This window comes from Rhineura floridana, chromosome 9 (assembly GCF_030035675.1).
Source record: "Rhineura floridana isolate rRhiFlo1 chromosome 9, rRhiFlo1.hap2, whole genome shotgun sequence".
Lineage (NCBI taxonomy): Eukaryota > Metazoa > Chordata > Lepidosauria > Squamata > Rhineuridae > Rhineura > Rhineura floridana.
Window position 1 is genome coordinate 70,873,865 of NC_084488.1, and position 27,216 is coordinate 70,901,080.

The following is a 27,216-nucleotide window of genomic DNA, read 5'->3' on the forward strand; positions in this document are numbered from 1 at the left end:
CTCTGGATTCCCAGCCAGGCTCTCCTCCCCATTGTGCTATACCAGCTGTATTAGGGTCTGTTAATTCGCAAACCTTGCCTGGAGAACAGCACAATGTGTATAACCCACAAACAGTTCAACCCTTGGTCCCCCATTTCTGCCAGAGGGAAAGAAGAAAATCCCACCATCGGGCTCTCTGAGAATAGAAGCTAAACTACCTTGCTTAAGAAAGAGCGAAGTTTTGGAAGAATTGTTAAACATTTCTATTGCTTTTTAGAGGGATTCTGTTGCTAATTCAATTGGAGGTAAAGCGTTAAAGCCTACCCTCCCCCATACCAGGGTTCTAATCTATATCAGTCCCCTACAAGTGTCCTCTGCAGCCAGCAGGGAAACCAAGGAAGGATCAGGCCTGTGGAGGCCTCATGAGCTGTTTGGGAATCCTCTGAGGGTTAGATCCAGTTGTGGGCTGGTGTGCCTCTTCTCTGCTCCACAGTCTACATCCTATTTTTTAACTAGTGGGTTAAGATCACATTAATGGGAAGCCTGATTGTGCCCAATAATTTTGGAGGCCACAGACCTAGCAATCCTTTCAGAACTTCCACTGTATGTAGAAGGTAGAGGCAGAACCAGCAGGCATGATACCGCTCCAGGTCTGTGCATTCAGCCTATGCATGCATTCAGGTGTGAAAAGGGCTCTAATCAATCAGATGAGGCAGGAATCAAAGTGAAGTGAAATCTGCTTGGGAGAGCATGATAGCACCACAATAGTGAGACTTCACTTCCACTGCTTCAGTAACTCTGTCTCCACTCTGGCAAAACTTACAAGAAGAGACAATAGCTGCTAACAACCATTGTGACTTGACCAAAGGAGTATTTTTAATACGGAGGGATCGGGGGGGGGGGAATCCCAGAACAAAACGTATGTTAGAATTACAAAATTATAGGCACAAGACACTGTTTGCCGGAACTGACTGTGTTGCTAGGCAACACAGAGGAAGCAAAGAGGCCAGCATGTGCTCTTGAATGTAAATGTATGCAGTCTTTATGTAAAATGTTGAAATAGGTCCAACGAAACTATGTAAATAGGAAAGAATGCATACAACCTATGTTAGCACATGATAGCTGAGGTTAAAAAAAGTCTTTGAAAATAATCCAAATATGACTCATTATCTTTGCTCTGTTTGTATTCCCATTACAAGCTGCACTGCTCTGTATTTTAAAAACAGACATTTGTTTCTCATTAGGAGTCTCTTTAAATATTTGGGTGTGTGCTGATAGTAGTAACTTGCTAACTAGAGATTGGTTAGGATTCCTTTGTTTGATGGAACTCAAGTGAGTTGTGCAATATCCTGCTACTGTGACAGAGAAAAGCGCTGAGTAATGCCAGAGCCACAGCACTCTTCTATGGCTGATGCAAACCTGGAGAATTTGCATCATCATTCAGCAAGAGTAACTTGCTATGACAAGAGCTTATATAGAAGACCATGCGGAAGCTGAGCTGACTTCCAATGATAGAATAGCTCCAAGGTAGCTGTGTGAAAGGGCAGGTGTTCCTCTAGCATTTAGGTAGTGGCAAAAAGTAAGAGACACCTGATGAGTTTTATACCTGTTGGCACAAGCGGGTTTAAAGGCTACAGGCAGTGAATGTGTGTGTGTGTGTGTGTGTGTGTGTAGAAGCAATTAGCTAGACAAAGGCAGAAAGAGGAACGAAAGTGCCTGCTGGAGAGTTTTAAAAATCATTCTTTCTTGGAGTGTGTGAGTAGCACTGAAGCATGTTTAAGAAGCCTCCTGTGTCGACAATCTCTAATGGCAGCTACCTTCAGGGGCAATCTAACGGCAAATTGTCCTCAAAATACAACACCAGGGCAGTCCAGGGAGACAAAGTGGTTCTGAAGAAGAAAGTAACTTTACTGAGAGGGATATCAATTATAATTGGCACTATCATTGGAGCAGGAATCTTCATCTCTCCCAAAGGGATCCTTGAGCACACAGGCAGTGTGGGAATGTCCTTGACTGTGTGGACTGTCTGTGGCATCCTTTCGCTCTTTGGTAAGTTTGTGAAAGTTTATAATTGATCCTTTGGGGCAGCTGGTGGATTTTTTTTAAAAAAATGTTTGATACTGGAGATCAAAAGCCTGATTTGAGACTCAGAATGAACACTGCTTCAGTATTGGGGGGTTATTTTGCTGCTTGGCAAGCACTGTAAGCTATACAGATTGTCATGCAAAACTCTGTGGAGCAGTGTTCTAAGGACTTTAAGACCAAACTAGTGTTTCTGATGACTCCCTGGAGTAACTGGAGAGATAGGAATTTCCTTTATCACGTCATAAAGTTTGCCATTTGTATTGGTTTTCTTTGTGAGTTCCATAGAACAAGTAATGGCACGCTGGCAGCTGGGGGAGACAAACCTCTTGTCCTTCAGAACACTTGTGAAATGTACACTGAGATTGACCTGGTTCCCCATTGGTTAGATTTGATTGTGAATGAAGTAAACTTCTGTTGAACTTTTTGATGGCAAGAAGAAAGGAGTAGAGAAGGAAGACTCTTAATTGATTTTATTTATTTATTTATTTTTTAAAATAGAAGCTCATGTCTGCCTGGAATTTGTGAATGGAGACCTGGAACCTTTTACCTATAACCGGAATGCTAGAGAAGACTTCGGCTAAAGCCAGGCATCTTGTATATGTTTAGAAAAACTCTTGATCATTACATCTGTAGTTCTGGCACAGGTCCATGAAATGTCTGAAATTCTATACATTACCTGGGAGTAAGTCCTATTGACCTCAATAGGATTACTCTGAAGGAGACATGTATAGGATTGCATTGTAAAAATAGGATCCGGAGCACTCAAATTAAGACTAGTAGGCCAACATTTATAGTTGGCTCAATTTTTTCCTCAATATATATTTTTTAAACCAGCTTTCTAAAATATTTATCATCTATATAGATGAAGAAATAGACTGGGCATATCCTGGACTTTTAAACCTATCAAACAGTGGGTCTCTTCATTTCCTTAATAAGCTAATTTCAGAGAAGCTGAAATCTCTGCTATCTTTTAGGCACCTTTTGAAGACTTTCCTCTTTCAACAAGCCTTTTAAGTTGAGACCTATCCCAGTCTGCGTCTGTGTTAGAACTGCTTTTTAATATTTTTTTAAATAGTGTTTTTAACCCTTTAAAATGTTTTTAACGTTTTGTTTTAATGTATTTTAAGGTCTGTTTTTATAATGTTTTAAAGTGTTTTTAGAGTTTCTGTTTGCCGCCCTGGGCTGCTGGGAGGAAGGGCGGGATGTAAATCAAATAATAATAAATAAATAAATAAATAATAAATAAACAAACGAACCCTGTGTAACTATAGGCATTATTATTTAGGCATTATTGTTAGCCTGGATGACTTACTTTTTTGGTGTTAAGAACAGTGGACAAACTAGAGAGGAGTATAAAATCTCTGCTCAAGTAGTAGAATATGTGAATGCCGCCCTGTGTCAATTTACTGTGCACTTAAAAGATCAGTGAAAAGGCTTTATCCACCCTTGCTAAACATACAGCTGGATGAAGTCAAAATGGATTTTGATCAGAGGCAGAACATATAGCTGTTGAGCCAACAATTCTGTACAGGGACTGTGTAAGGGTCAGCCACAAACTAATATCATTATAAGTAGTACAGAAGATAGAATTTGCTTCTGTTTATGGTACTTTCTAATTGAGTGTCAACATGCAGGATTGCTGTGATTGAAACAGCATAAATAAAATGTACTCTTCTTGAATTTGTAACACATAAATTAACATTTTGTGTTAAATTCTCCTAAAAACATTTGGCTAGTAAGGGTCCTTCTAATGTTCTCTACACAGTTTTGACTACAATTTGATTGACACTGCCTTCAAACTGATCTATCTTCCATTTTTCTCCCTCAGAGATTTTACAAGAGATCCAGTAACAGAATTCTTAAAATAATTAATAAAAAGTAGGCGTGTAAACATTACAATTCTTTAAAGTTAACGTAAGAGGAAAACTTTCAAATTGCACTTTTTCTCAGAAAAGGCGTTTATGCTGATTGGCATGTTAAATAATTTCACTATCTGTATATACAAAATTGGCCTGCTAACTGCTATTTAGAGAGCCAGGGTGGTGTAGTGGTTAAGGTGTTGAACTACGACCTGGGAGACCAGGGTTCGAATCCCCACATAGCCATGAAGCTCACTGGGTGACCTTGGGCCAGTCACTGCCTCTCAGTCTCATGAAAATCCTATTCATAGGGTCACTGAAGGCAGTACATTTACATTTTTAACTGCTATTTGACTGAATTGAAAAAACCAATTAGTGAGGCAAGTGACTTTATTAGGCCTATTTAACCACACTGATGGCCCTTAGATATGATATTTGAATAGCGACATTCAAATGTAAAAAGACAGAAATACTCAAATGTGACCAAGAGAACATCCAGTAATATTATGATATAATGGTACAAACCATTGATAAAAGTTCCCAGTACAAGGAAATATGCTTTCCCTTGATAGTTTTACTGTTGACTTATATTAGTTTATTTATTTTATTTATTTATTATATTTCTATACCGCCCAATAGCCGTAGCTCTCTGGGTGGTGCACAACATAAAAACATCCAATATACAAGTAAAAACATATATCAACAACTTAAAAACAATATACCAAAAGTTATGATTATATTGCTATGAATTACACCATACATTAAAAAGTAATGGCATCCAAATTAATATAATCCCTCTGGCCACATTTCCCCCCAAATCACAATAATTATTTCCTTTTTCAATACAATTTGAATAATGGCCACTTGTGCACAGAGATTCGGAGCAACCACAATCAGCTGGTTGAAACAACACAGTCAGCTATAGGAGTTCTAGACGTGATTGTAAGGGGACTTCGTGCACAGATATTTAGTGCACTGTGATTCTAAATGAATTGGGTGACATCCACCTAAAACTGCAATCCTAATCTCACTTATCTGGGAGCAATCCCTACTGAATTCAATAGGGCTTTCTCCTGAGTAGGTATGGTTTGGTTTGTGCTATAAGTCATACTCAGAGAAGACCCATTGAAATCAATGTACCTCTGTTTATTAATTTTAGTGGATCTCCTCTAAGTATGCCTTAGTTGATCTCGCCCTATCAGAAGATAGGTCAATGGATTTACCCCCCCCAAAATCTCTCTAAGTATTCACGTGAATTGGCCTTGTGTTGACATTTTCTGGAAGAGTGGAGGATGGATAAAAGTGAATGTCATTTCTACATGGACTCCCCTTGGAAGGAAGGGTGGGATATAAATTTAATAATAATAATAAAAATAAATAAATGTATGCTAGCAAAATTGCTGAATGATAATAGGCTTGCTGGCAAGAGTCTGCCTATTCATTATAGAAGTTTTTAGATAAACAAACTTGATTGATCGTTCGAACAGTATGTCTTAATATTAATTATAATTACATAGGTGCTCTCTGTTATGCTGAACTGGGTACAAGTATAAAGAAATCTGGTGGGCATTATACGTATATTCTGGAAGCCTTTGGCCCGCTACCTGCTTTTGTAAGAGTCTGGGTAGAACTGCTCATTATACGGTAAGTCAACTCTGTATACCCCCCACTTTTTTTTTTTGTTCTACTGCCAGCATGCTTTTGAAAGTCAAAGAGCAATTTAAAATGTGATGTGAGTGGACATAGACAACTATGTTCTGTCTCTTAACCTGTGCTTCTCTTTCTTGCCTCCCAAGATTTTATGTATTGACATTGCTGGGCTACTGATTGTTAATTTGTAAAAATTAAGAAACTCTAAAATGCAATACTTAAACAAAATGTTTAATTTTGTTTGATCTAGAAAGCTAAGTTGGAACATTAATAATTCCCAGACTTTAAGTGGCATCACAATTATGGTTTAAAACTATCCAAGCCTTGTAATTCCCCAAACCTAAATATAGTGCATGCTAATTTTTTAAGGGCAGGTATGAATTATCATGTTCCAGCAAATCCCTTGATGCACTCACAGAATTCACATGCACATTTGCTTCAAATCTGGTTTGATAGTTTGGTCAGGTAGGACTACTGGGTAGAACTGCTCATTATACGGTAAGTCAACTCTGTATACCCCCCACTTTTTTTTTTTGTTCTACTGCCAGCATGCTTTTGAAAGTCAAAGAGCAATTTAAAATGTGATGTGAGTGGACATAGACAACTGTGTTCTGTCAGGGGGAAAAAACCACCCACCCACAAATGCCTAAATGCACATGGAACTGTGTGCATGCAGAGTCTGGGATCATGGCAAATATGGGTAGGGTTAACATTTCAATATGCTTCATGTTGCCATTCTGCTTAGATATAATATTAACTTTATAGTAACATTCTGTATTCAGTCTTGGAGTCTTTGGAGAGGAGACACAGATAACTCTAAATTCATGCCCTGCTTTCTCTGATAAGAAAGATATCCCCATTAGAATTCTGGTAGATAGATTTTTAAGTGGGTTGGATGTGATAGACAGTGGAAACTGAGGGGGACACACAGCGGTTTGGACAACACCAGAGAGTTAAAGAAGAGGGTGACTGATGGATGTGCCTGAGCAAGACATGTTCATCTGGGTCAGTCATGAACAAATTTGAAACTTTACTTGTAGGTGTCTTTTAGTAAAATGTAAGACTGAAATTGTGTTCTGTTGCCCTGGGTGATCAGAGAATACTACACTTCCTCTGCCATTTTCCCTGTGTGAAAAAGAAGTAGAGCTGGCTAAACTGGTTCAACACTACAAGTCCTCCCCCTCCCCAATATTCTTCCATTCTTAGAGTCTTAGCTGCCCATTTACAACATTGTAAAACTACAGTTTGTACTGCTAAGTCTGCTATATTAGTAAACAAGCAGTAAATAACGCCCAGTTATGTTATGTGAATTACCCAGTGTTTAGCATGCTATTTTAAATTGCTCTCATATCACAGCAAACAAATACAGCTTAAGAGGCTGGGTAGTTAATACATTTATCTGTAGGCAGTTTAGCTTCTTGATCTATTTACCCTAATTCTGCGAGGAGTTTGTGCTGCGTAAGGTAATTCACACGTGAAGCAAACATGCTGAATCATTTCCTCCCCTGCCCCCAATGGATCTAAACAGCTCATTTCAGTAGCTGTTATCGCTCCGTACACTTACATAACAAGCTGTAGCAACAAAGGATTTGGTTAAAAGCAACAATTGTGCTAAGTCACTATGAACTTGATGTGTATTTGGGATGCGTCACTCTCCTGGCAACACTCTGAGAACACTGAATCGATTAGCAAGTGCTTACCCATACCAACACAAAAAACAAATAAAGGCAAAATCTTTTCAAATTACTAAAATTGGCAAGTGACTTGCGAGACATGCTTGTCCAGGTCTGTAGTTAGAGCACCTTTTCTGCCAAAATTATGCCAAAGTTTCTGCTCTAAAATAATTGTTGTGTTAATGTTTGACATCCTTTCTTTAAAAAAGGATGAGACAAATATTCAGTGGCTAAGTACACATGATATGCTAATGTGCCCCAATTCTGGTTTTGTTTTTATGAAAGAAAAGCAGCTTTGTAAGCCTGGAAGTTAGAGCAAGAATGAAGTGCTTAACTCTTTCTATGCCCTCTGCATTCGCACTCCAAATTACCTTAAGGCAGAAGTTCCCAAATGGTGGTCCAGGATGAGCTTCATGCTGGTGGTCTGCCATGTTGTTTTGAAGAGCTGCAGCAATAGCAGCAGCTGCTCCAACATAATGTAAGCCTGGGCTTTGCACGTGGTCAGGGCTGCTGACAGATAGCTGGAATGAGTAAATCCCAAACCCCTTCCCTTCAATTTCCATGAAATGAGTTAGTCTAGCATGACTGCTCCAAGTCTCCACCTTTCAGTGAGGTCAGAGCTGTGGGCTGGGGGTCCAGGCACTGCTAGGAGTCCTGGCAAATGCTGATCTCCCCTATTCAGGAAAGCCAGTAGTGGAGGCAGTGGCTGCTTTCTCCCCAGGGCCTTTCTCCTGTCCTCCCCGTGATACAGTGAGCTGACTGGTCAGATGGGATCTTTTGTCCATCTTCACTCCTCCCTCTTTCTTTCCCTTGAAGTGGTGGTAAGAGAAGTAGGGGAGGGATGGACTGTCCTGAGTGGTGTTGGATGGGTGAGGAAGGATTATGGTGTGTATCAGGAAGTCCCCTTCTCTCCCCTCACCCCTGTCCCCGTCCAGCGAGAGGGGATGATGGCTGATGCTGCAGGGTCCCCACAAATGAACCTCCTCATTTACTTTTCATTTGCTATCTTGCCTTCCTATCTCCCAATTTCTCCTCTTGAAACTTTCCCGTCACTGCCCAAGCCTATGCATGTTTACTGAGAAGTAAAATCAACTGGAATAAATGGGGCCTACTCTTGGGTTATTATTATTTTCATTTATAGACCGCTTACTATCTAAAAGATCTCAAAGCGGTTTACAATAGAATACACAAGGTACAATAAAAAACATATCAAATTAATTTACAAAGCAAAATACATAAACAATATCCATATACATAAACACAGTATAAAAGTCATAATTCACCAAGGGAAGCCCGTAAGCCGCCCTCCCCGCTCTATGAAAGTGTCAGAAAACGGAAATTATGTTGACCATGGAGGAGGGCGACAAGCAGGTAAAACGTTATAGCTCCCCTGGTGCAGATTGCCACCATTTCTCTTGCCTCTCCTTCCTCCTGGGGGGGGCAATGGAAGAACCCGCCAGCTATGAGGCTCCAGGACTCAAGCCTCGGTGGGCCTGTGTGTCCGTTGTTCTGAAGGCAGAGAATCTCTCTGGGAGGCAGGTTGTGATCAGAGAGCAGGACAGGCTTTAGCTGGGGGCTAAAGAGGGTGGCCGTCGTGTTGATGTTGATGGGGGACTGCATCTGACCCCCACAATAGGGAAAATCAGAGGCCCACTCTGCCTTATCTGCATAGCTCCAGTGACTGGTTCCGTGGCCAGGAGGACCTGCCTCCGAGGGGCCCCCTCTGAATCTTCCTCACCGATGTCTCCGTTTGCACCAGCTAGTTGGGCGGCCAGCAGCAGCAGCAGCAGCAGCAAGAGGAGGAGGAGGTGGTGGTAGTGGCGGCGGCGGGAGAAGTCCAACCTCAGCCTCTCCTCAGTAATATAGGATTGCAGCCACAATCTTCAGGAGAGGAGGTTCAGCTGCTAAGTTTCTGCTTAATTAATTTCAAATTAATTTACAAAGCAAAATACATAAACAATTATGTTAGCTTTTAGCTTTCCTTCAAGGTGCCCAAAGTTCTCCTCCTCCCTAATTTATACTTACAACAGCCTTGTGAGGTAGATTAAGCTGAGAGAGAGTGACTGGCCTAAGGTCACCCAGTGAGCTTCATAGCCAAGTGAGGATGTGAACCCTTGTTTCCCAGGTCCTAGCTCACTTAATACCCCTCCATCTTACTCCACATTCTTGAAAAAAGGTGCAGAGGTGAACAAGCTGGCAGAGTGGGGTGGTGGAGATACTATTTCCCCATAGAGTTGGACACTTATCCCCACCACCCCACTTTGCCAGTTTGTTTACTTCTCCAATTTCTTGCAGGGGGACATGAAAGGGGGCATCAAGCAACTGATCCCATACATATTTACTCACAAGTAAGCCGCCCCAGAACAATGATAGATGTGGATAGGACTGCAGCCTTAGTGCATACAGGATTGCAGTCTAAATTGGTTTGTCTTAAAAATGCTAGAGTAGTGTTAATGTCACCCTCCCCTTGAAGCAAAAGTTTTCTTTTCTTCCCAACAGCCTGGATATAAGGAGAGTTAAAACCAAGAAAGATTTCCAGTATGTGAACCATAATGCTTACTTGCAAGGCAGCATCCTAGAGAACACAGGCTTCTTTTTGAGTAAAGGTGCATGGGATCAAGCTTCTAAGGCTGCCATCCCATGCACACCTATCATTCATCTTGGTACGGCTTACTTCTGAGTAAATATGCATGAGATCATCTGCTTTTTGGGGGAGAAAAAAGACAAACCTGTGCTTAAGTTTGGGAGACAAAGGGCAGAAAAATAATTAAGCTGTCTGCAATACCCTCAGGACCTGTGAGGAACATGGACTGGGGACAGTCCCGAGGGCCATGGAGAGAGACCTAGAGGGTTGCGTTCAGTCCCCTGGGCCTTAAGCTCTCCAACCTTGCCTTGGGGGCTCATTTGCACAAACAATGTTTGGGCTCCTGAGTTACACATTTTCCCCTTAATGTACCAGGCTCAAAGTTACCACACTGGGATATGTGTCCCTATATATGTCTGAAAGCCACTTCCACATGTTCAGTAAATAAGCTCTTCTGGAACATTGGATGGCTTATGGGAATTTAGCATAAGTACTAGGAGCACCTGCCTCCACTGTAGCCCTGGCTGTAATCTGCTATAGGATAGAGCTGGCAGAATACATGATGGGATTCATTACAGCTGGCTCAGAAAGTAGCATATTTATCAAAATTGTACAGGGTTCCAGATTGCATGGAAACCTTCACACATACAGCTTTATATGTGAAGGCACTATTCTATTTATGTTTGTGCTGTGTTTGCACAGGGGGTGTGGCTAGTCAGTGCATGTGACAGCAGGGATGTGGCTACCCAGTACAGTCCTTGATCACTATGGGAGCAAAAGCCTAATTGAATGAGGAAACAGAGTAAGCGCTAGCAATTCAAAGATGTCCTTTTCCCTCTACAGACCGCTTGGAAATTGGTGATGATCTTGGTGGACCACCTGCTGTTGTAGTAATTGCAATGCATTATGCTAGATGCTGTGTGATTTGTAATTATATTTGTATTGCTTCTTTTATTGATATTCAACACTAGTCCTACTTAGAGTAGATACTTTGAAGTTAATGGACATTACTAACTTAATTTTAATAGGTTTGAAATCCTACAACTCTGAGTAGGATTTAGTTGAATACAACCTATTGTATTTTATTGTATTACAATTCATATTCTATAGAATTCAAATTGTAATACAATATAAGAAAAAAAGAAGCAGTTAAAAATCAATATGAATATTTAATGTGGACATACGATGGACCACCTGAATGAAGCTCATGGACCATAGTTTGGGAACCCCTGATCTAAATCATTACTTGAGCTTTCAATTATTCATGCATCCTATGATTTAGAGTTCCTTACTGGTCTTTTGTTCTCCACCTGTTTGGCACTGCTGTCATTAAGGACTGTGACTTCTAGAGGTAGCTTTAACTATGGTTTGACAGTTCAGACATCCTATCAAACTATAGTTAGCACAAATAATAGTTTGCATGGCCACTTACAACTATGAATTCTGGTTTGCTGGCTGATCACAGAACATAGTAATTGGTTGAGATGCTAGACAGACTTTCTCCATCCAATGTTGCAGGGGTAGCCAACATGATGCCCATTGGGTGTTGTTGGTCTGCAACTCACATCTTGACCATTGGCCATGTGATGATGGTAGTTGGAGTCCAACAACATCTGTTTTTCTTGTATGAGCTGAACATTTTGTTCATAAAACCAGTTTAGAGAAGGAACAATTGGATCAGTTCTGACATCACACCAAACCATGGTAATGAAGCATTCTGCCCTATGGGGTTGATATATATGGTTATTTTCTCCCCCCCCCACCTGTTGCAATGTGACGAGTCATGGGGCAAGAGTCAAAAGAAATATAAGATAGTCGAAGTAGTGTGGCAGGAGCTGAAAAGGGATGGGATGGAGTGGGGAAGTAAAACCATAAGAACATAAGAAGAGCCTGCTGGATCAGGCCAGTGGCCCATCTAGTCCAGCATCCTGTTCTCACAGTGGCCAACCAGGTGCCAAAAAGATGTCAGTAGAGATGCATCAATTTTTATTTTTTCCGTGATGAGCCACTTCTGTATTTAATTGCATAACTTGTTTCTTATCTCTGCCTGTGATTTCTTTTGTGCAAAGTACGTTTCTTTAGGGACATTTCCTCATTTCAAGATGACCTATTGGCTGTGACCTTCACAAGAAGCAGAAATGACACTTATGAAAGTCTTAAGATTATGAGCTAAGAGAAAAAAAGCTTCAAAGTACAGGCATTTCAGCTACAGAGAGCTTGAGAGAACAAAAAAGCTTGTTCTTTTATGACTTCCTGTTTAGGTGCATTTCACATATGAGAAATATATTGTTTAAAAAGTGCAAGTTGCCATTTTCTTCCTTGTGGAATGGGAATAACAATTTTCTCTGTGTTTTGTTTTTTGACATTCAATTGCTCACACTAATAGACTGTTCACACAGGCAGTTCAGAATTGCAAAGGTTACCCAGCTGCAAAAATGTTTGCACCAGGTTTCAGAGGAGTACATTAATGGCAATGCCTCAAAGTTCTGCAAGTAGGGATGGGTGAATCTGTTGACTTCAGTTTATTTCAAGTTTCTCGTTTTTACAATCTTAAGTTCAGTTCTCCACATTTCCACATCAATTTGCTTTTTTTTTTTAAAAAAAGGCCTCATAAAAATATCAGCATTTTGGTGCAAATTTCTCCTAATATGTACATTTGTAAACAATTTTGCCTAACATTTTTTATTTTTGAAAGGCAGTTTCCCCTAATATAATGCATTTAATTATGTTATTTTTTACTGATACATGTATATCAGTAGCAGGTTATATCAGAACAGGGTATAAACCTTGTGTACATATCGAACTCATTCACCAGCAGGTTCTTCATTCACTTGTATGGAAGAACTCCCCTACACAGGAAACTGCCTTACACCAAGTCATCTAGCTCATCTGGATGTACCAGGGCTTGAACTTGGAGCCTTCTGTGTGCAAAGCAGATATTCTGCCACTGATCTATGGCTCTTCCCCTCTATGTGTGCACACCTGGGGATGGAGAAGAGATTCTATGTACACATCACAGTATTGCTGTTGTGGCAAGTACATGCCTTTTCCTGCAAAACATGTTTCCAATTTTATAATACAAATCTTATGGATATCTCATGGGTTATGATGCTGTATACTAGTCAGCAATTATTTGGGAGTTACAACATCTTGGTTATCTATATTGTCTGTAAAATATGACCAAAGTTACTGCCAATAATTGCTTCTCTATTCTCAGGATCTGTGCATGGCTGTGATAACATATTGTATGGGTCTGCCTCACAGAGCAGCACTATATCATGCAAAGCAGCACTGTATCATTCCTTTGGGCCAGACAGGCTGGTGTAGAGACCATGTATGGTAAGGCTATAACACATGCATGAAGCCTTGGCTCAGATAAGAGACTTTCTTTGCTGCTGCTATAACTGATGAACCCACTCTAAGCCATCAGTGATTAAGAAGGTGGCACACTTCACCATTCCACTGAGTAAATTAAGAGGGGAAATGGTCAAAATCCCTGTGAATAAATGGCTTGAAATGTTGCATTTCTTTCTGTGTTTGTGTATTTTTATCAGTTATTATAATTTCTGCTTTGGTTAAGCTACCAAGTTATTTGAGAATTTATATTTTGTGTGCGTGCGCAGGCATCTAAAGGCTAATGGGCAATTTGCCATGTACTATGTATTTGATACAGCCTCACATGTCATTGACTGGTCTTTTTTCATTTCTGTATTGTAGACCCGCTGCCACAGCAGTAATATCCCTGGCATTTGGACGCTACATGCTGGAACCATTTTTTATGCAATGTGAAATCCCAGACCTTGCTATTAAACTGATTACAGCTCTGGGAATCAGTAAGTACCAGATTTTAGGAGAAATGGGATGAAGCAGGTGATAAGCAGAAGAAAATTAGAATAAATTCTGCATTCATTTCAGTTACTGGACTTGATATCCAATTTAAGGCAAATTAAAATGTAAACTCTTAACAGAATGGTTTTAATGGTCTCAAAACAGATTATCCTTGACGATACCTCATGGCGACCATATTGTATCCCTAAAATCCTGGAATATCTGAGAAAATCTCTGTATCTGGCCAAGGGGATGGTGATATTCACAAGGGACCTACATTTTAAAGAGAGGAAGAGAGTATGAAAGCTACACACCCTTGCTAGGAGTTCAAGAGCTGCAATGGCTGAAGTAGATCACTATTGGCAGCTTGATAAGCCTGTTGGGGTGAGGTACTATTACGGGTGGAAAAAATAATAAAGCAGGGTTTGGCAAAGTAAAGACACAAATGCAGGTACAACATGAAGAATATATAATGGCTGGGCTGTGGCAGAAAACAGCAGCAGGCTGATGCCTTTTGATCAGCCTGCAGAGCCGAGTAGATATGGTAAACACACTTATTACATAGGTGAAACTTGTAACTGGAACTGCTGCCTCTGCTGGAGCATTCACCCCTCATCTGCCAAGGCAGCTTCTTGCAGGATTAAAATAATTTCTCTCCTGGGCAACTGCTATGCTGGTACAGGCAATAGGGACCTGATGCCTAATTCTCATGATTGAGGATGTGGGACACTTGGCACATGACACTCTGATTGTTTTAGATGGACAGGAAAAACAAAACACATATTATGGTAAATTAGCATTTGGTGACTCAGCTGCAGAGTCTAAAACTGTGTAGCTTGTTTGGCATTTCCCTACTTATGGGTTAGATTTTAAGGTATAATAGAAAGGGAGGAGCTAGCTATGTATCAAGATGATGATGATGGACTGCTTTCAAGTCAATTACGACTTATGGTGACCCTATGAATAGGATTTTCATGGTAAGCGGTATCCAGAAGGGGTTTACCATTGCCTTCCTCTGAGGCTGAGAGGCAGTAACTGGCCCAAGGTCACCCAGGGAGCTTTATGGCTGTGTGGGGATTTGAAGCCTGGTCTCCCAGGTTGTAGTCCAACATCTTAACCACTAACCACACTGGCTCTCATGTACGAAGATACCGACATGGATTTATGTGTCCAGATTGGTGAAGACTAATTGAGGAAAGCTAGGCCCTATGTCTGAGTAGTACTTATCTGCTTACTTTCAAGGAGATGACAGTGCCAGTCACACTAGCCTGTGATATATTTCCACTGTTGTGTTTTGTCTTCCCTTTTAGTGTAAAGTGAAATGAGGGATCACCTTGTAGGCCCAGGTATACCTGGGGAACACAGTATTCCAGGGCCCATGGTGGTAGGGTGTCTTATGTCATTAAACTTTTGCTTGTGACCCTAGTTGATGTTATGTATTTGGAGATCAGCAGTGCAAATTGTAGACTATGGATACTAAGTCCTTTCTGTGACCTTTGGTACTGTTGGACATCAGTTGTTTGTTGAGCTGACAGGTGCTTTGATGTTTCCTCTTCAAATCCCAGCAATTTATGCAGAGAACTGATATAGGTGTGAGACAGAATATGAAAAAGGTGACTAACTGAATCCAGTCAGGACTGAAATATTAATTTATTCAGGTCTTGTAGAATGGTGAGAGCATGGGCACTTGCCATAAGGACAGGTTTGTCCTTTTTATGGAAGCCACTACAGGACATAAACTTATACAGATGCTCTAAAGGAAACCTCTGACTACTTGTAGCCTGTTAAGCACAATTACATCTTCAGGGTTTGACTTAAAAAGTCGTAAATGAATTGAGTCTGAATACATCTCAAAAAAACCCTCGTTACCTATATCCCAGAGGTAGGGAACCTTTGGCCCTCCAAATGTGCTGAACTATAACTCCCAATAGATCCAGCAAGCAGGGCCAGTGGTCAGGGATGATGGAAACTGTAGTTCAAGCAACATCTGGAGGGCCAAAGTTTTCCCATACCTGCTGTATCCTATTGCCACAAGACCATATTGCCTTAACTTAATGTAATTATTGTGAAAAATAAATTGGATTTTTAGGACTCAAGGTGTTGGATTCAGACTTAATCATACTCAGAGTAGACCCATAAAATTAATGGCACAAGTCAGGGTTTAATTGAAGTTCCATTGATTTCAATGGGTCTATATGAATCAGTCAGGATCCAACCCAAGTATACATCTTTTGGAGATTGTATAATCAAGTCCTGGGCAGGTGACAATACCTAAAGAGTCAGGAAAAAGGACAAATCTACCATTTTATTTTTTAGCTGCTACTCATATAGTACATTTATCTAAACAGAAATCTTTGCACCAGTAAAATGCCAAAAACGTAATTTGGCCTCTTATATAAACAGATATTACAATCATGCAACCAGGCAATACATTAGAAGGGAAATTAAAGGCATCAAAAGGAGTTAAATAATGCAAGACAATTCTAGTTACACAATTCACTTTGCGTTTTCTTTACTTGGATTGTCCTTGAACTATCAGATCCTGAAACAATTTGTCAGTGCGCTTTTTCCACCAAGCAGAAACATGGAGAAAGAACCAATACCTGATTGCATTTATTTCTCTCTTAATATGCTAATCCCAAAAGCTCTATCTGAGTAATTGAATTAAAGTTACGAGTTTTAGAGGTTAATGCGTAAAATCTTTCATGGAAAGATCATAGTAAAACAGGTGTTTTACTATGGTCCCTGAGGCAGCATTGGTAGCATTGTCGGATGCAAGGAGATTCCATTATAAACATCTTCCTAAGTGTCTTTAATTTTGACCACAATGAAAGCATAATCTGGAATGGGATTTCATCATGATTAATTTAATGGGAAAATCTTTGTGATAAGCCAGGTTTTAAACAATAATTAAAAAGCAAGAATCAGTATGGTAGGAGGGTGGAGTCCTCCTGAAATAATGACACATGCAGAGGGAGATAGGCGTTAACAGCAAATGGGGACCAAATGATAGGCTGTGGGGAGCGATTTGGAGGAGTTGCTGCTTCAGTGAAAGGAGTCTCCTTTAGGAAGCCCTTTGAATATAAGCCAGGCTGCTGTCAGGAGAGACACGGAAAGACATGCTTGAAGGAGTAATTATACTAAGGTGAACTGGGATGACTTGAGCACAAGGCATGCTAAAAACCTCAGGGGAAGCCAAATTGCCCTTGGAGAACAAAAATACCAATCACCTGTTATGGTAGTATCTCAGCCCTGCTCTGAGCACACAGGTAAGAGCTATCATTTGATAACAAAACTGTTACCTCTAATGAACTAGGGGAAGAAGAGGCCCCCAATGGATCAATTGCTAAACTAGGGCAATGGAATAGTTTGAGAATAAACAGAAGAGGCATTAAGTTAAACCAGGGATACCCAACTTGGTGCTCCCCAGGTCTTGTTGGACTAAAATCCCCTTAAACCCCAGCCACCATGGCCAATGATCAGTGACGATGAGAGCTGTGTTCCACAACATCTAGAGGCCACCATGTTGGCTGCCTCTGAGTTAAATGAATGCAATGAGACACATACTGTGTTACACTTTAACTAGCCTGAGTTTGCATCTCCTCAAGAATTGTAGTCAGGTGATCCAGTAATGGACAGTGTGGTGGGGTTGTGCCGATCATCTGACCTATATCCAGCTGAGTAGCTCCAGCATACTGGAATGGAGTGGGGGAGGCACACAACAGGGACTGGATTGGCATAGTGCAAATGTGCTGGTGGAACCACTGTGGTGTGGTCTCTGATATGCTGCAGTGATTCAGTTGGCTGGAGGCCAAGTGAGTGGTGCAGCCCTACCACACCAACTGCTGTTGTGGTGATCTAGCAAAAAGGTGTTGGCCCCCTCTGTAGCCAGTACTCTAGCATTTAGGTTATGTCACATTCCCTTTATCTGTAAGAATGATAAACCTATCCTCCATTATACCAAAAATCAGGAATAAATTACTGAAGAAAGGAAATTCTTATTTTGATGCATCTTGAAGCAAGATGTAGTGAAAGTCATCAACCTGGATGGCTTTAGATAAATTCATAAAGGGTAAGACTATCAATGGCTACTAGCCATGATGGCTATATATTGCTTCTGTCATCACAGGCAGTACAAGAATATGAGCTGCTCAGTAACTTGAGCAGGAGAGGGCTATTACACTCATGTCCTTATTATATAATTTAATGTCCTTATTATATAATTTAATATAATTTGTAATTTAATATACAGTGAAACAATATTTTACAGCTTTATTGAAAAAATGTAAATTATTTCAGCAGGTGAAAGGGAGAAGACCAAGGGAAAATTTATAGCTGGAAGAGGGTGGCAGAGAATTATTGGGAAATGGAAGAAGTGTTGTGTCAAGGTTGCCTGCACATATTCAAGCTTCTCTTGCAACAGTGAGGGCAGAGAAAAATATATAATTCATGTGGTGATATTACTTTGCAAGAAAAATGTACTACATTGTAGAGCCAATTTATTTAAAAAGTGGGTGAGGATGAGGAAACCTGTGCAACCGTTTATTTATTTATACAATTTATACCCAGCACTTTCGGTAAAAATTAGTCCCAGGATGGCAGAACAACAATTTAAACAACAGAACAGAAAAGCAACCAATCAATAAATGCAACAAAAAATAAAATACCTAAGCCTGACTAACACAGCAGCAACTGCAGCTAAAATAATTCAATTATATTTAAAATGCCTGAGGAGTTTTTAAAAAGTCTTTGCTTGGCTCTGAGAGGCCATGAACGTGGGTGCTCTGAAGTGATAGCTCCACTAACAGCTGAAAAAGACCACTTAGTAGTGGTGGTTTCCCCCCCAAAATCCTGCAAACTGTTATTTGTAAAGGGTGTTGAGAGTTGTTTGGAGACCCTTATTCCCTTCACAGAGCTACAATTTCCACAGTTCCCTGTGAGGAAACATTGATTGTTAAACCATTATGGGAATTGTAGCTGAATTGGTGAGGGGAATGGGATTCTCCTAACAACTTTTAGCACCTTTAACAAACCAGTTCCTAGGATCCTTTGGGGGAAGCCATGACTGTTAAAGTGGTATAATAGTCCTTTAAATATATGGTGCAAATGTGGCCTTTCCCCCGTCTCACTCCTTGATCTCAATGAGAAGTGAGGTTTTTTTACCAGTTTTGCTAGTAATATAAACAATTCTTGTACATTAGACGCATGATTTATACTTCAAGTTTCCTAAAATAATCAACTTATACAGGGCCGGCTCCAGGCATGCGGGGGCCCTTGGGCATCAGCTTGCCCTGGGCCCCGGTGTATGCACGCATATGTGTGCGTGTGTGCCCCCCGTGCCCCCCCCGTGCCCCCCACGTCCTCCCTACCTGTCTAGTCTTTTACCATTGCCCTTAATGAAGATGGCGGCTGTGGTTTCCCTAAGGGGAATGAAGCCTCTGCTGCCATCTCTGCCATCAACTAAGATGGCGGCGGCAGCTTCAGTACCTTAGGGAAGCTGCGACCGCCATCTTCATTAAGGGCATTGCTAAAAAGCCGGCTGACAGGTAAGTGGGAAGGGGACCGGAGGGCCCCTCAGGCTCCTGTAGCTCTGGGGCCCTTGGGCCAGTGCCCAACCTGGCCGCCCTTTAGAACCGGCCCTGAACTTATAATACAATGATACATATAACTGTAAAAATACTTCTGTGTTATAAAATTATGCTGCATAAATATAGCACCATGTAGATCTTGATTCTTTTCTATATTTCACATATGCAATTTACAAATTTTTGTGTATGATTTTGCATATAATTCATTGGGCTTTTAAAAACAATGCATGAGTGGCTTGGATATAAGCAAACACGTGATGCAAGAGGTGGTCTGATGTGGGCAAAGCTCAATCTTTGTAACTTATCAAATTCTGTGTATAAATCCATTTAAAACTAATTTCTCCTCCATCCCTGTGCTCAGATTAGTAAATCTGGGGAAAGACAGTTGTTAAAGTACCTAGGTCATGAGTCATATGAGAGCACCAGAACTTTGAATTTTGCTTAGGAACAGCCAGCAGCTGGTAAAGCTCACAATTGTATCAAAAATCCAAGAAAATTGGCAGGGCTGTTCTCTCTAAATAGGTCAGGGTGACCAAGGTAGTTTCTGTTCCAAGGCCAGATCTGAAACAAGAAGGATAGGGATTTAAATAACCAGTTTCATCTAATAGTGCCTGGAGTTGCATAGAAACCACCCACTCAAGACCATGGAGGGGATTTTTGCAGTTGACTGATTGCTGTTAGAATCCTGGGCTGCTTTTACACATGGGGCTAATAGCGCTAGTTTAACGGATTAAAAAGGTAGCGCTGCTGTCCTGATTTCTAAAATCCCTTTCACACCTTCTCGGTCGTGGCCCCCACCCTCTGGAACTTGCTTCCTTTTGACCTTCGACATGTGTCCTCCCTGATGGCTTTTCTTCGAGCCTTAAAGACCTTGTTATTCAGGCAGGCCTATGGGATTTCTGGGGTGGGTTAGGCTATTACTAACAGGTGGTTTACTGTTGTATGAATATGTTTTAAATTATGTTTTATATTGTGTAAGTTGCCCAGAGTGTCTGTTAAGTCAGACAGATGGGCGACTAACAAATAAAATTTTATTATTATTATATTATTAGTACCTCTTGCGATAAGGAACAGTACTGTTTCAGCCGATATAGCGGCATTTCACGCAACTGTCTTTCACACAGCTTGTTTTCGTCCCTCACCCATGCACACTGTTCCCCACTTTGTAGGAGGTCTAAGATCTCGTCCCGTCGCCATGCAAGCCCTCTCCCTTTAGGATCTGACTTTTTAAATTGTTTTAGCTGTATCAAGACGGGTGGGGGTGGGGAAATGCTGCTGCTATCTGCGCCGATGACGGAATACCGGTACCATGTTCATCAGGCAAAAAAACCTGCATGACTAAAGGGTGGGAATGCACTGCATGCTGGGATGCCTGTCACATGAGTGGCAGCAGCTAGCAAAACACTCTCGCAATCTTCTGGGTTCCCAGCCTTGCTAACGGATTATTTCTGGTATCATTTATTGCGGAAATTAGTGCTACACTTGCACTACATTCCACTAGAATTCCAGAGCTACCCGGTATGTCGTGTGAAAGCTCAAATATAATGCGCAAATTACCAGGTCAGTCGTCAGAATAATGGAATAAAGTGCGGTGTGAAAGCACCCCTGGAGTCCAAGTGAGGCTTCTTTAGAGATTGCCTCATGGCTGCCCTGTTCACAGCAGCTGGGACATATACATTCAGATACAACAAATATGCAATCGAAAATAGGATAACAAAGGGAAATGATTACCTTTTTCAATATAGCATTCCAAAACGTTCTAAAACTGTTCCAAACTTGTTAATTCCACATTTCCATATTTTGACACAGATATGCTATGGAAACATATTAAAAACAGCAAGGTTTTATGGTTTAATAAACGTGGAGTATTTTTAGGTTTCAAGTATTCAGTAATCTGGCAGCTGGAATCATGTGGAACGGAAGAGTTTATTTATCCTTGGAGACCTTACATTTTAAATGTCAATAAAATACTTTTGGGTCTAGTGACAAAATGACTTGCAATATCTTTTTGACAATGTATAAAATCTGCATCCAGTAATTCTTTATTTTAGTGCAGGTCTATTAACAGTGGATAAAATCTCCTCTTTCCATAACACATTTCCAGCACTGATCCAACCATTGTGACAAATCTTAGAAAGCTTATAGGGTGTTTAAAAATACCATTGAGACTATTTTGTAGCAGTTCTTGCTCAAGATTGAGGACTACAGTATAACAACCTAATTCATGTCACAGGGAAGTACACATTTCCAATGGTATCAGTTGACAATTTCCCCCCCACTTTGAAATATATGCTGGGTGGGTCTTTTTCATAGGAATATAGGAAACTGTCTTATATCAAATCAAACCCTTGGTTTGTCTAACTATGTGTTGTCTATCCTGATTGGCAATAGCTCTCCAGTTTTCAGATTGGGGACATTCCCAGCCCTACCTGGAGATGTGACAGATTAAACCTTGGACTTCTACATGCAAACCCATATGCTTTACCATCAAGTTATGTCCCTTTCCCCAGATGTAATAAAATCTGGAATATTTCTGATAGCTAATGTCGAGATTTAATGATTATAATAGGTTTAAATAATTAACAATTGAATTTCTAAATCTTAAGCAGCTAATATTTTCTTTGTCAATTCTGCCCAGAGATTTCTAAATGCAAAATTGACACAGATTAAAAAGGCATTGGGACCCCTCCTTATCCATCTTCCTATACTCTAAATGACAACAGGTTTATAAGTGGATTCTTCCTATTCTGTTCTGAGCCATTGTTAGGTACTGGTAGAAAGTCAATACTGCTGCTACTGCTGCTGTAATATTCCATTATGGAATATAAGACTGGACTGACAAATTTAACCCAACAAATATTCCTATCATATGAGATTCCATCTCCGTGCCATCCTTTTCATCTTCTGTACCAATATTCTATGTAATTCTCTGTAATGGATTTTCCTTTTCCTTATCACAGCCTTCCCCGGCCTGGTGCCCTCCAGATGTTTTGGAACACAGCTCCCATCATTTTATTTATTATTTATTTATTTATTTATTTATTATTAAATTTGTTAGTCGCCCATCTGGCTGGTTGTCCAGCCACTCTGGGCGATGTACAAGATAAAACAGTATATCAAACAATTAAAATTTAAAAACAGTAGAAAACTAGCCCATCTCAAACACCCGCCTAAAAAGCCAAGTCTTCAGGGTCCTGCGGAAGCTCATTATAGACGGGGCATGGCGTACGTCACTAGGGAGAGAGTTCCAAAGGGCGGGCGCCACTATTGAGAAGGCCCTCTCTCGAGTTCTCACCAGCCTAGCTGTCTTGATTGGTGGGATCCAGAGAAGGCCCTCTGAGGTTGATCTTGTTGAGTGGCAACTCTGTCGATGCTGGAGGCGCTCCTTCAGATAGGCTGGGCCACAACTGTATAGGGTTTTAAAGGTTAAAACCAACACCTTGAATTGGGTTCGGTACACAACTGGTAACCAATGCAACTCCTTCAACACAGGAGTGATGTGATCTCTACGGCAGCTGCCTGCAATCAGACGTGCCGCTGCATTCTGTACCAATTGTAACTTCCGAACCATTTTCAAGGGTAACCCCACATAGAGCGCATTACAGTAGTCCAGGCGAGTGGTGATCAGGGCATGTACCACTGGTGGGAGCAGATGATTGGGAAGGTAGGGGCGTAGCCTCCGTATCAGATGGAGTTGATACAGAGCTGCCCGGCTTACAGCTGAAACTTGAGCCTCCATAGACAGCTGGGAGTCAAGAATGACCCCCAGGCTACGGACCTGGTCTTTCAAGGGCAGTTGTACCCCATTAAGCACCAGGTCTATATCTCCCAACCTTCCCTTGTCTCCCACAAACAGCACCTCGGTTTTGTCAGGATTCAGCTTCAGCTTATTCCTTCCCATCCAGCCACTCACCGACCCCAGACACTTGGACCGGGTTTCCACAGCCAACCTTGGTGAAGATTTAAATGAGAGATAGAGCTGCGTGTCATCCGCATACTGATGACATTGCAGCCCAAATCTCCTGATGATTTCTCCCAGCGGCTTTATATAGATGTTAAAGAGCATTGGAGAAAGGATAGAACCCTGTGGCACCCCACAAGTGAGGGGCCAGGGATCTGAAACCTCCTCCTCCAATGCTACTCTTTGGTATCTCCCAGAGAGGAAGGAATGGAACCACTGCAATACAGTGCCCCCAATACCTAACCTCTGCAGGCGGTCCAAGAGGATAGCGTGGTCATTCCTGACCATTGGCCATACTGGCTGGGGCTAATGTAGTTCAAGACATTTGGAGTGCACCCAGCTATCCTATCCTATCCTATCTATCCTAACATGATGCTGCCAACCTTTACCTTTGGGTTTCAGTTTTTAAAAAGCTACCATTAAAATTAGGAAGATTGTGCAAACGGCACAGGTGAGTGAGCACACAGATAAGATGTAGCTATAAAAGCAAACCTGCGTGTTGTAATATTAAATATTTCCCCCCTCTTTTTATGACTCACTACAAAGCCACAAAAAAGCAGCCACAAAAAAGGCTGGCAGCCTCACGACCAGTCTGAACATGGTAGAACTTCTAATGAAGCCTTGCTGTAAATACTGATAAACTGTGCTCAAACAGATGCTGGATTTTTCATTGCAATAAACATGACTCACTTAAGAAGAGTGATTTATGATTCATTCCTTGGACTGCTCAGAGAGAAGGTCACAAGATGCTGTGTGAACTTTTGTCATTCACATAACTCAGGTTCTCGCCAGCTATTAACTAACAGAAAATCAAGCGCCTATGCTGCAAAGCCGGTCACTGTATTAAAATGTTGCTATTAAGTTCTCACAGAAGCAAAGATGCTGAGGTTGCTCAATCCTTTAGTTGTATAATAGTGTTCAAGGCAGAGTGTTTGAACTCTTCTTGTTCATGATTGCTTTAAAACAGTGGATCCCAAACTGTTTTCTCCACAGACCACTTGAAAATTGCTGAGGGTTTTGGCAGACTATTTAATATTTTTTCTGCCTGTTGTAGCAATCCTGATGCGTTGTGCTAGTTGTTGTATCATTTTAATTGTATTTTATTGCTTTTATTTTGTAAACTGTAATACAATAAAATACAATATAACTTCCATAGAATTCTATAAAATTCAAAGTGTAAGCATTCTTCAATGACACATCGCTCACCTGAATGGCTATGGCTTGACCAAAATGGCCTGGAGGCCCAAATTAACCCATGAGCCAGAGGTTCCCTATCCCTGATTTAACTGAATGTTAACATTTGCCTTACAAAAACTGCAAATATTTATATCTTTCAAAAATATATTAGCTAGGATTAGAAATCTGAAATCCTAGCTGAAAACGATGAAGAAAAAGCAGGGATGCTGAGTTGTTCCTTTAAAAGATGACTGTATGAGACTGTAGCTCAGGGAAGTATCTTCCCCACTCAATGTTGCCTGTCACAGATTGCTAATGCAGATGGTTAACTCACCAAGTGGTTAATGTGGGTAAATCTTACCACCTGATTAGGCCTCCCAACCTTTAGTAGATATGGAGATTAAAAAAACCCAACAACTCATCATGCTTCCATTAGTATAGATGACTAAGCAAATGTATACTGGAAAACTTAACACCTGCTGAGCTAGGTGTCTATTGCACCACTGTTTCTGATCAGCTCCAGTTAATCTGGTGAGATCTTGACACCCTAAATAAATACAGGTGAAAATAGCTTACACCTCGTGATAATGAAATGGCAGCCTATATTGTCCCCCACTCCCCAGGCTCCTGGTCTCACTAAAATGCACTTATCCCCCCTCTCACTTGGATCTTCTACATTTTTCATTTTACAGGCTATCAGTTAACATGTGATCTTCCTAATTGTCATGTTGTTTATATCTTTCTCAGTATGTGATTCAGATTGTGCATACACACAACTCATAGGTTCTTGTCAGTTTCACATGGGAACTAATCTTTGTGTGTTGGGGGGAAATGTCCAAAATGTGTGCATAGTCATGCAAACAGGGCCGGGAGAGACCTGTGAGTCTCAGACTGAGGCACTTGAGGTCACCCACTTGCTGAAGTTAAGCACGCCTGGGGATCATCAGTGCCTGAATGGGGCAACCATCTGGGAACCACACCTTGGGTTCTATGAAGGAAGAAAGGTGGAATAAAAATGCAATGAAAATAAATAAATAAAATTGCTTGGCTGAAGTCTTTTCTTTATTACAGAGTGAAACTGTGGGCAATATCCAGTGACATAGATCCACAAGACCAAGGAATTGGGGCGTCACAAAGGAACTTCTTCTCCCTGTGCATCCCTTGCATCCCCCTAAGTCTGTTCTCATTTTCTCCCAATCCCTCTGGAGCAGATTTGGGGATGGCACAGGGGGAGTGTGGGGAGAGGAGAAGAAGGGGATATTCCTTTGTGCAAGTGGAAATCCTTGAGCTAGCAGATCTATTTCATTGGATGCCACCCTGTATTTTAACAGTCTGTTCCTGGTCCGAAAGAAACCTTGTCAGGGAATTCTTCCAGATTTCTGTGGGAAATGCCATTACAGTTGAACTGATATTAAACTTTGTAAATAGATAATAGACATTCATTCTTGTACTTGCTTGCATTTTGGCTAGACGCTGCCACTGTCATTTAAAGGGGTAAAACTCAAAGTAATTCAGGCTCCTTTAGAGAGCTGAGAGGTTCATTATCACCACCCTGATGAATGCTCATCCATAAGGTGTCTCTCTAGAGGAAGCTGTATGAACCTTTAGGAGAACACAGAACACAGAGCAGCAGGAAGAAATTAATGTGAACGCTGAGCTGAAAGGCAATGTTTTGTGGGGACCCATAATGGCGAGGATTTGGAGCTTTGATTGTTTATTCATTTGTTAATGTTTTCAGATCAATCAAAGATTACAACTGAAAGTGAAAGTGAAATTAATTTTCAGTTTAAAGTCTGAGTTATACCAGTCCATCAATTATCAATGCTGAACGGTTCTGTCATGGGAAGGAGGAAGCTTTAATATCTGCTGTTGAAAGCTTTCAAAGAGATTTATGGCTGGTACAATGGGGTGGAGGAAAGGGAATGCGTTACCAAAGGCATGTTGAGGAGAGTGTGGGATGGTGGAAAAAGTGAGTTGCGAGAAAACTAATGAAGGGAACATTTATAAGGGTGACTCCAGTTCTTTTACAAGTGCCTGTAATACATACTGGGGAAAGCTGTCCCTTGATGGAGCTTGTGGTGCTTTTGGAGGGATGAGTAGCACTTTCCTTTAACTATTCTCTCTTTTTTTCTCCTCTTCCAGCAGTTGTAATGGTCCTGAATAGCATGAGTGTCAGCTGGAGTGCCCGCATCCAGATTTTCCTAACCTTTTGCAAGCTTGCAGCAATTTTGATAATTATAGTCCCTGGAATTATGCAGCTAATTAAAGGTATGAACTGAAAAGTAAATGCTATTTTAAGTGCTTTTATCTCCCCCCTTCCCACCCGTGTCCCTTCCAAATAATGCTTAGGCCAGCAAAATCTCTTAATTAGTCTCTGCTTGTTCAACTTCAGCTTTATAGTGTCAGGTAAATAACTGGAAGTGGAACAATGCTGTGAAGAACTTGTATTTACAGCAGCATGCTGATGAGAACATACAGAGTCTGAATCCATAATTTTTTAAACGAAGAACCAATGAGGTGCTCCTCTCTGCAAGAAAACGTATTAGAAGGGTAAACACTTTGGAAGGGAATTTAAAGTTGATTGTGATAACAAGATGCTCATCCACTTATTTTATACTGTAGTCCAGGTGTGGGGAAACTTTGCCCCTCCAGATGTTGCTGGACTACAACTCCCATTATCCCTGGCCATTGGCCATAATGGCTGACACTGAAGGAAATTGTAGTTCAGCAACATCTGTAGGGCCACAGGTTCTTCACAACTGCTGTATTCCATTTAACTCTTTCCCCCTTGTCTCTCTCTCTCTGTGTATAGCTTAATAAAAATATGAAAAAT

General features: G+C 41.0%; 1 protein-coding gene across 3 annotated transcripts in view; it reads left to right on the forward strand.

The window, feature by feature from the left end:
* Positions 1-1,280: 1,280 nt before the first annotated feature.
* SLC7A11 (solute carrier family 7 member 11) overlaps positions 1,281-27,216 on the forward strand; it is an 87,567-nt gene continuing 61,631 nt past the window's right edge. The window contains exons 1-4 of one of the 3 annotated variants that reach the window (XM_061584983.1): positions 1,281-2,028; positions 5,441-5,567; positions 13,548-13,663; positions 26,526-26,651. In XM_061584983.1, coding sequence (XP_061440967.1) covers positions 1,752-2,028; positions 5,441-5,567; positions 13,548-13,663; positions 26,526-26,651 — 646 coding nt within the window. In that variant the 5' untranslated portion in view covers positions 1,281-1,751. Of the gene's footprint in view, positions 2,029-5,440; positions 5,568-6,055; positions 6,072-13,547; positions 13,664-26,525; positions 26,652-27,216 lie in introns of those variants that run through there. The other 2 variants (XM_061584984.1, XM_061584985.1) reach the window with 2 other exon arrangements.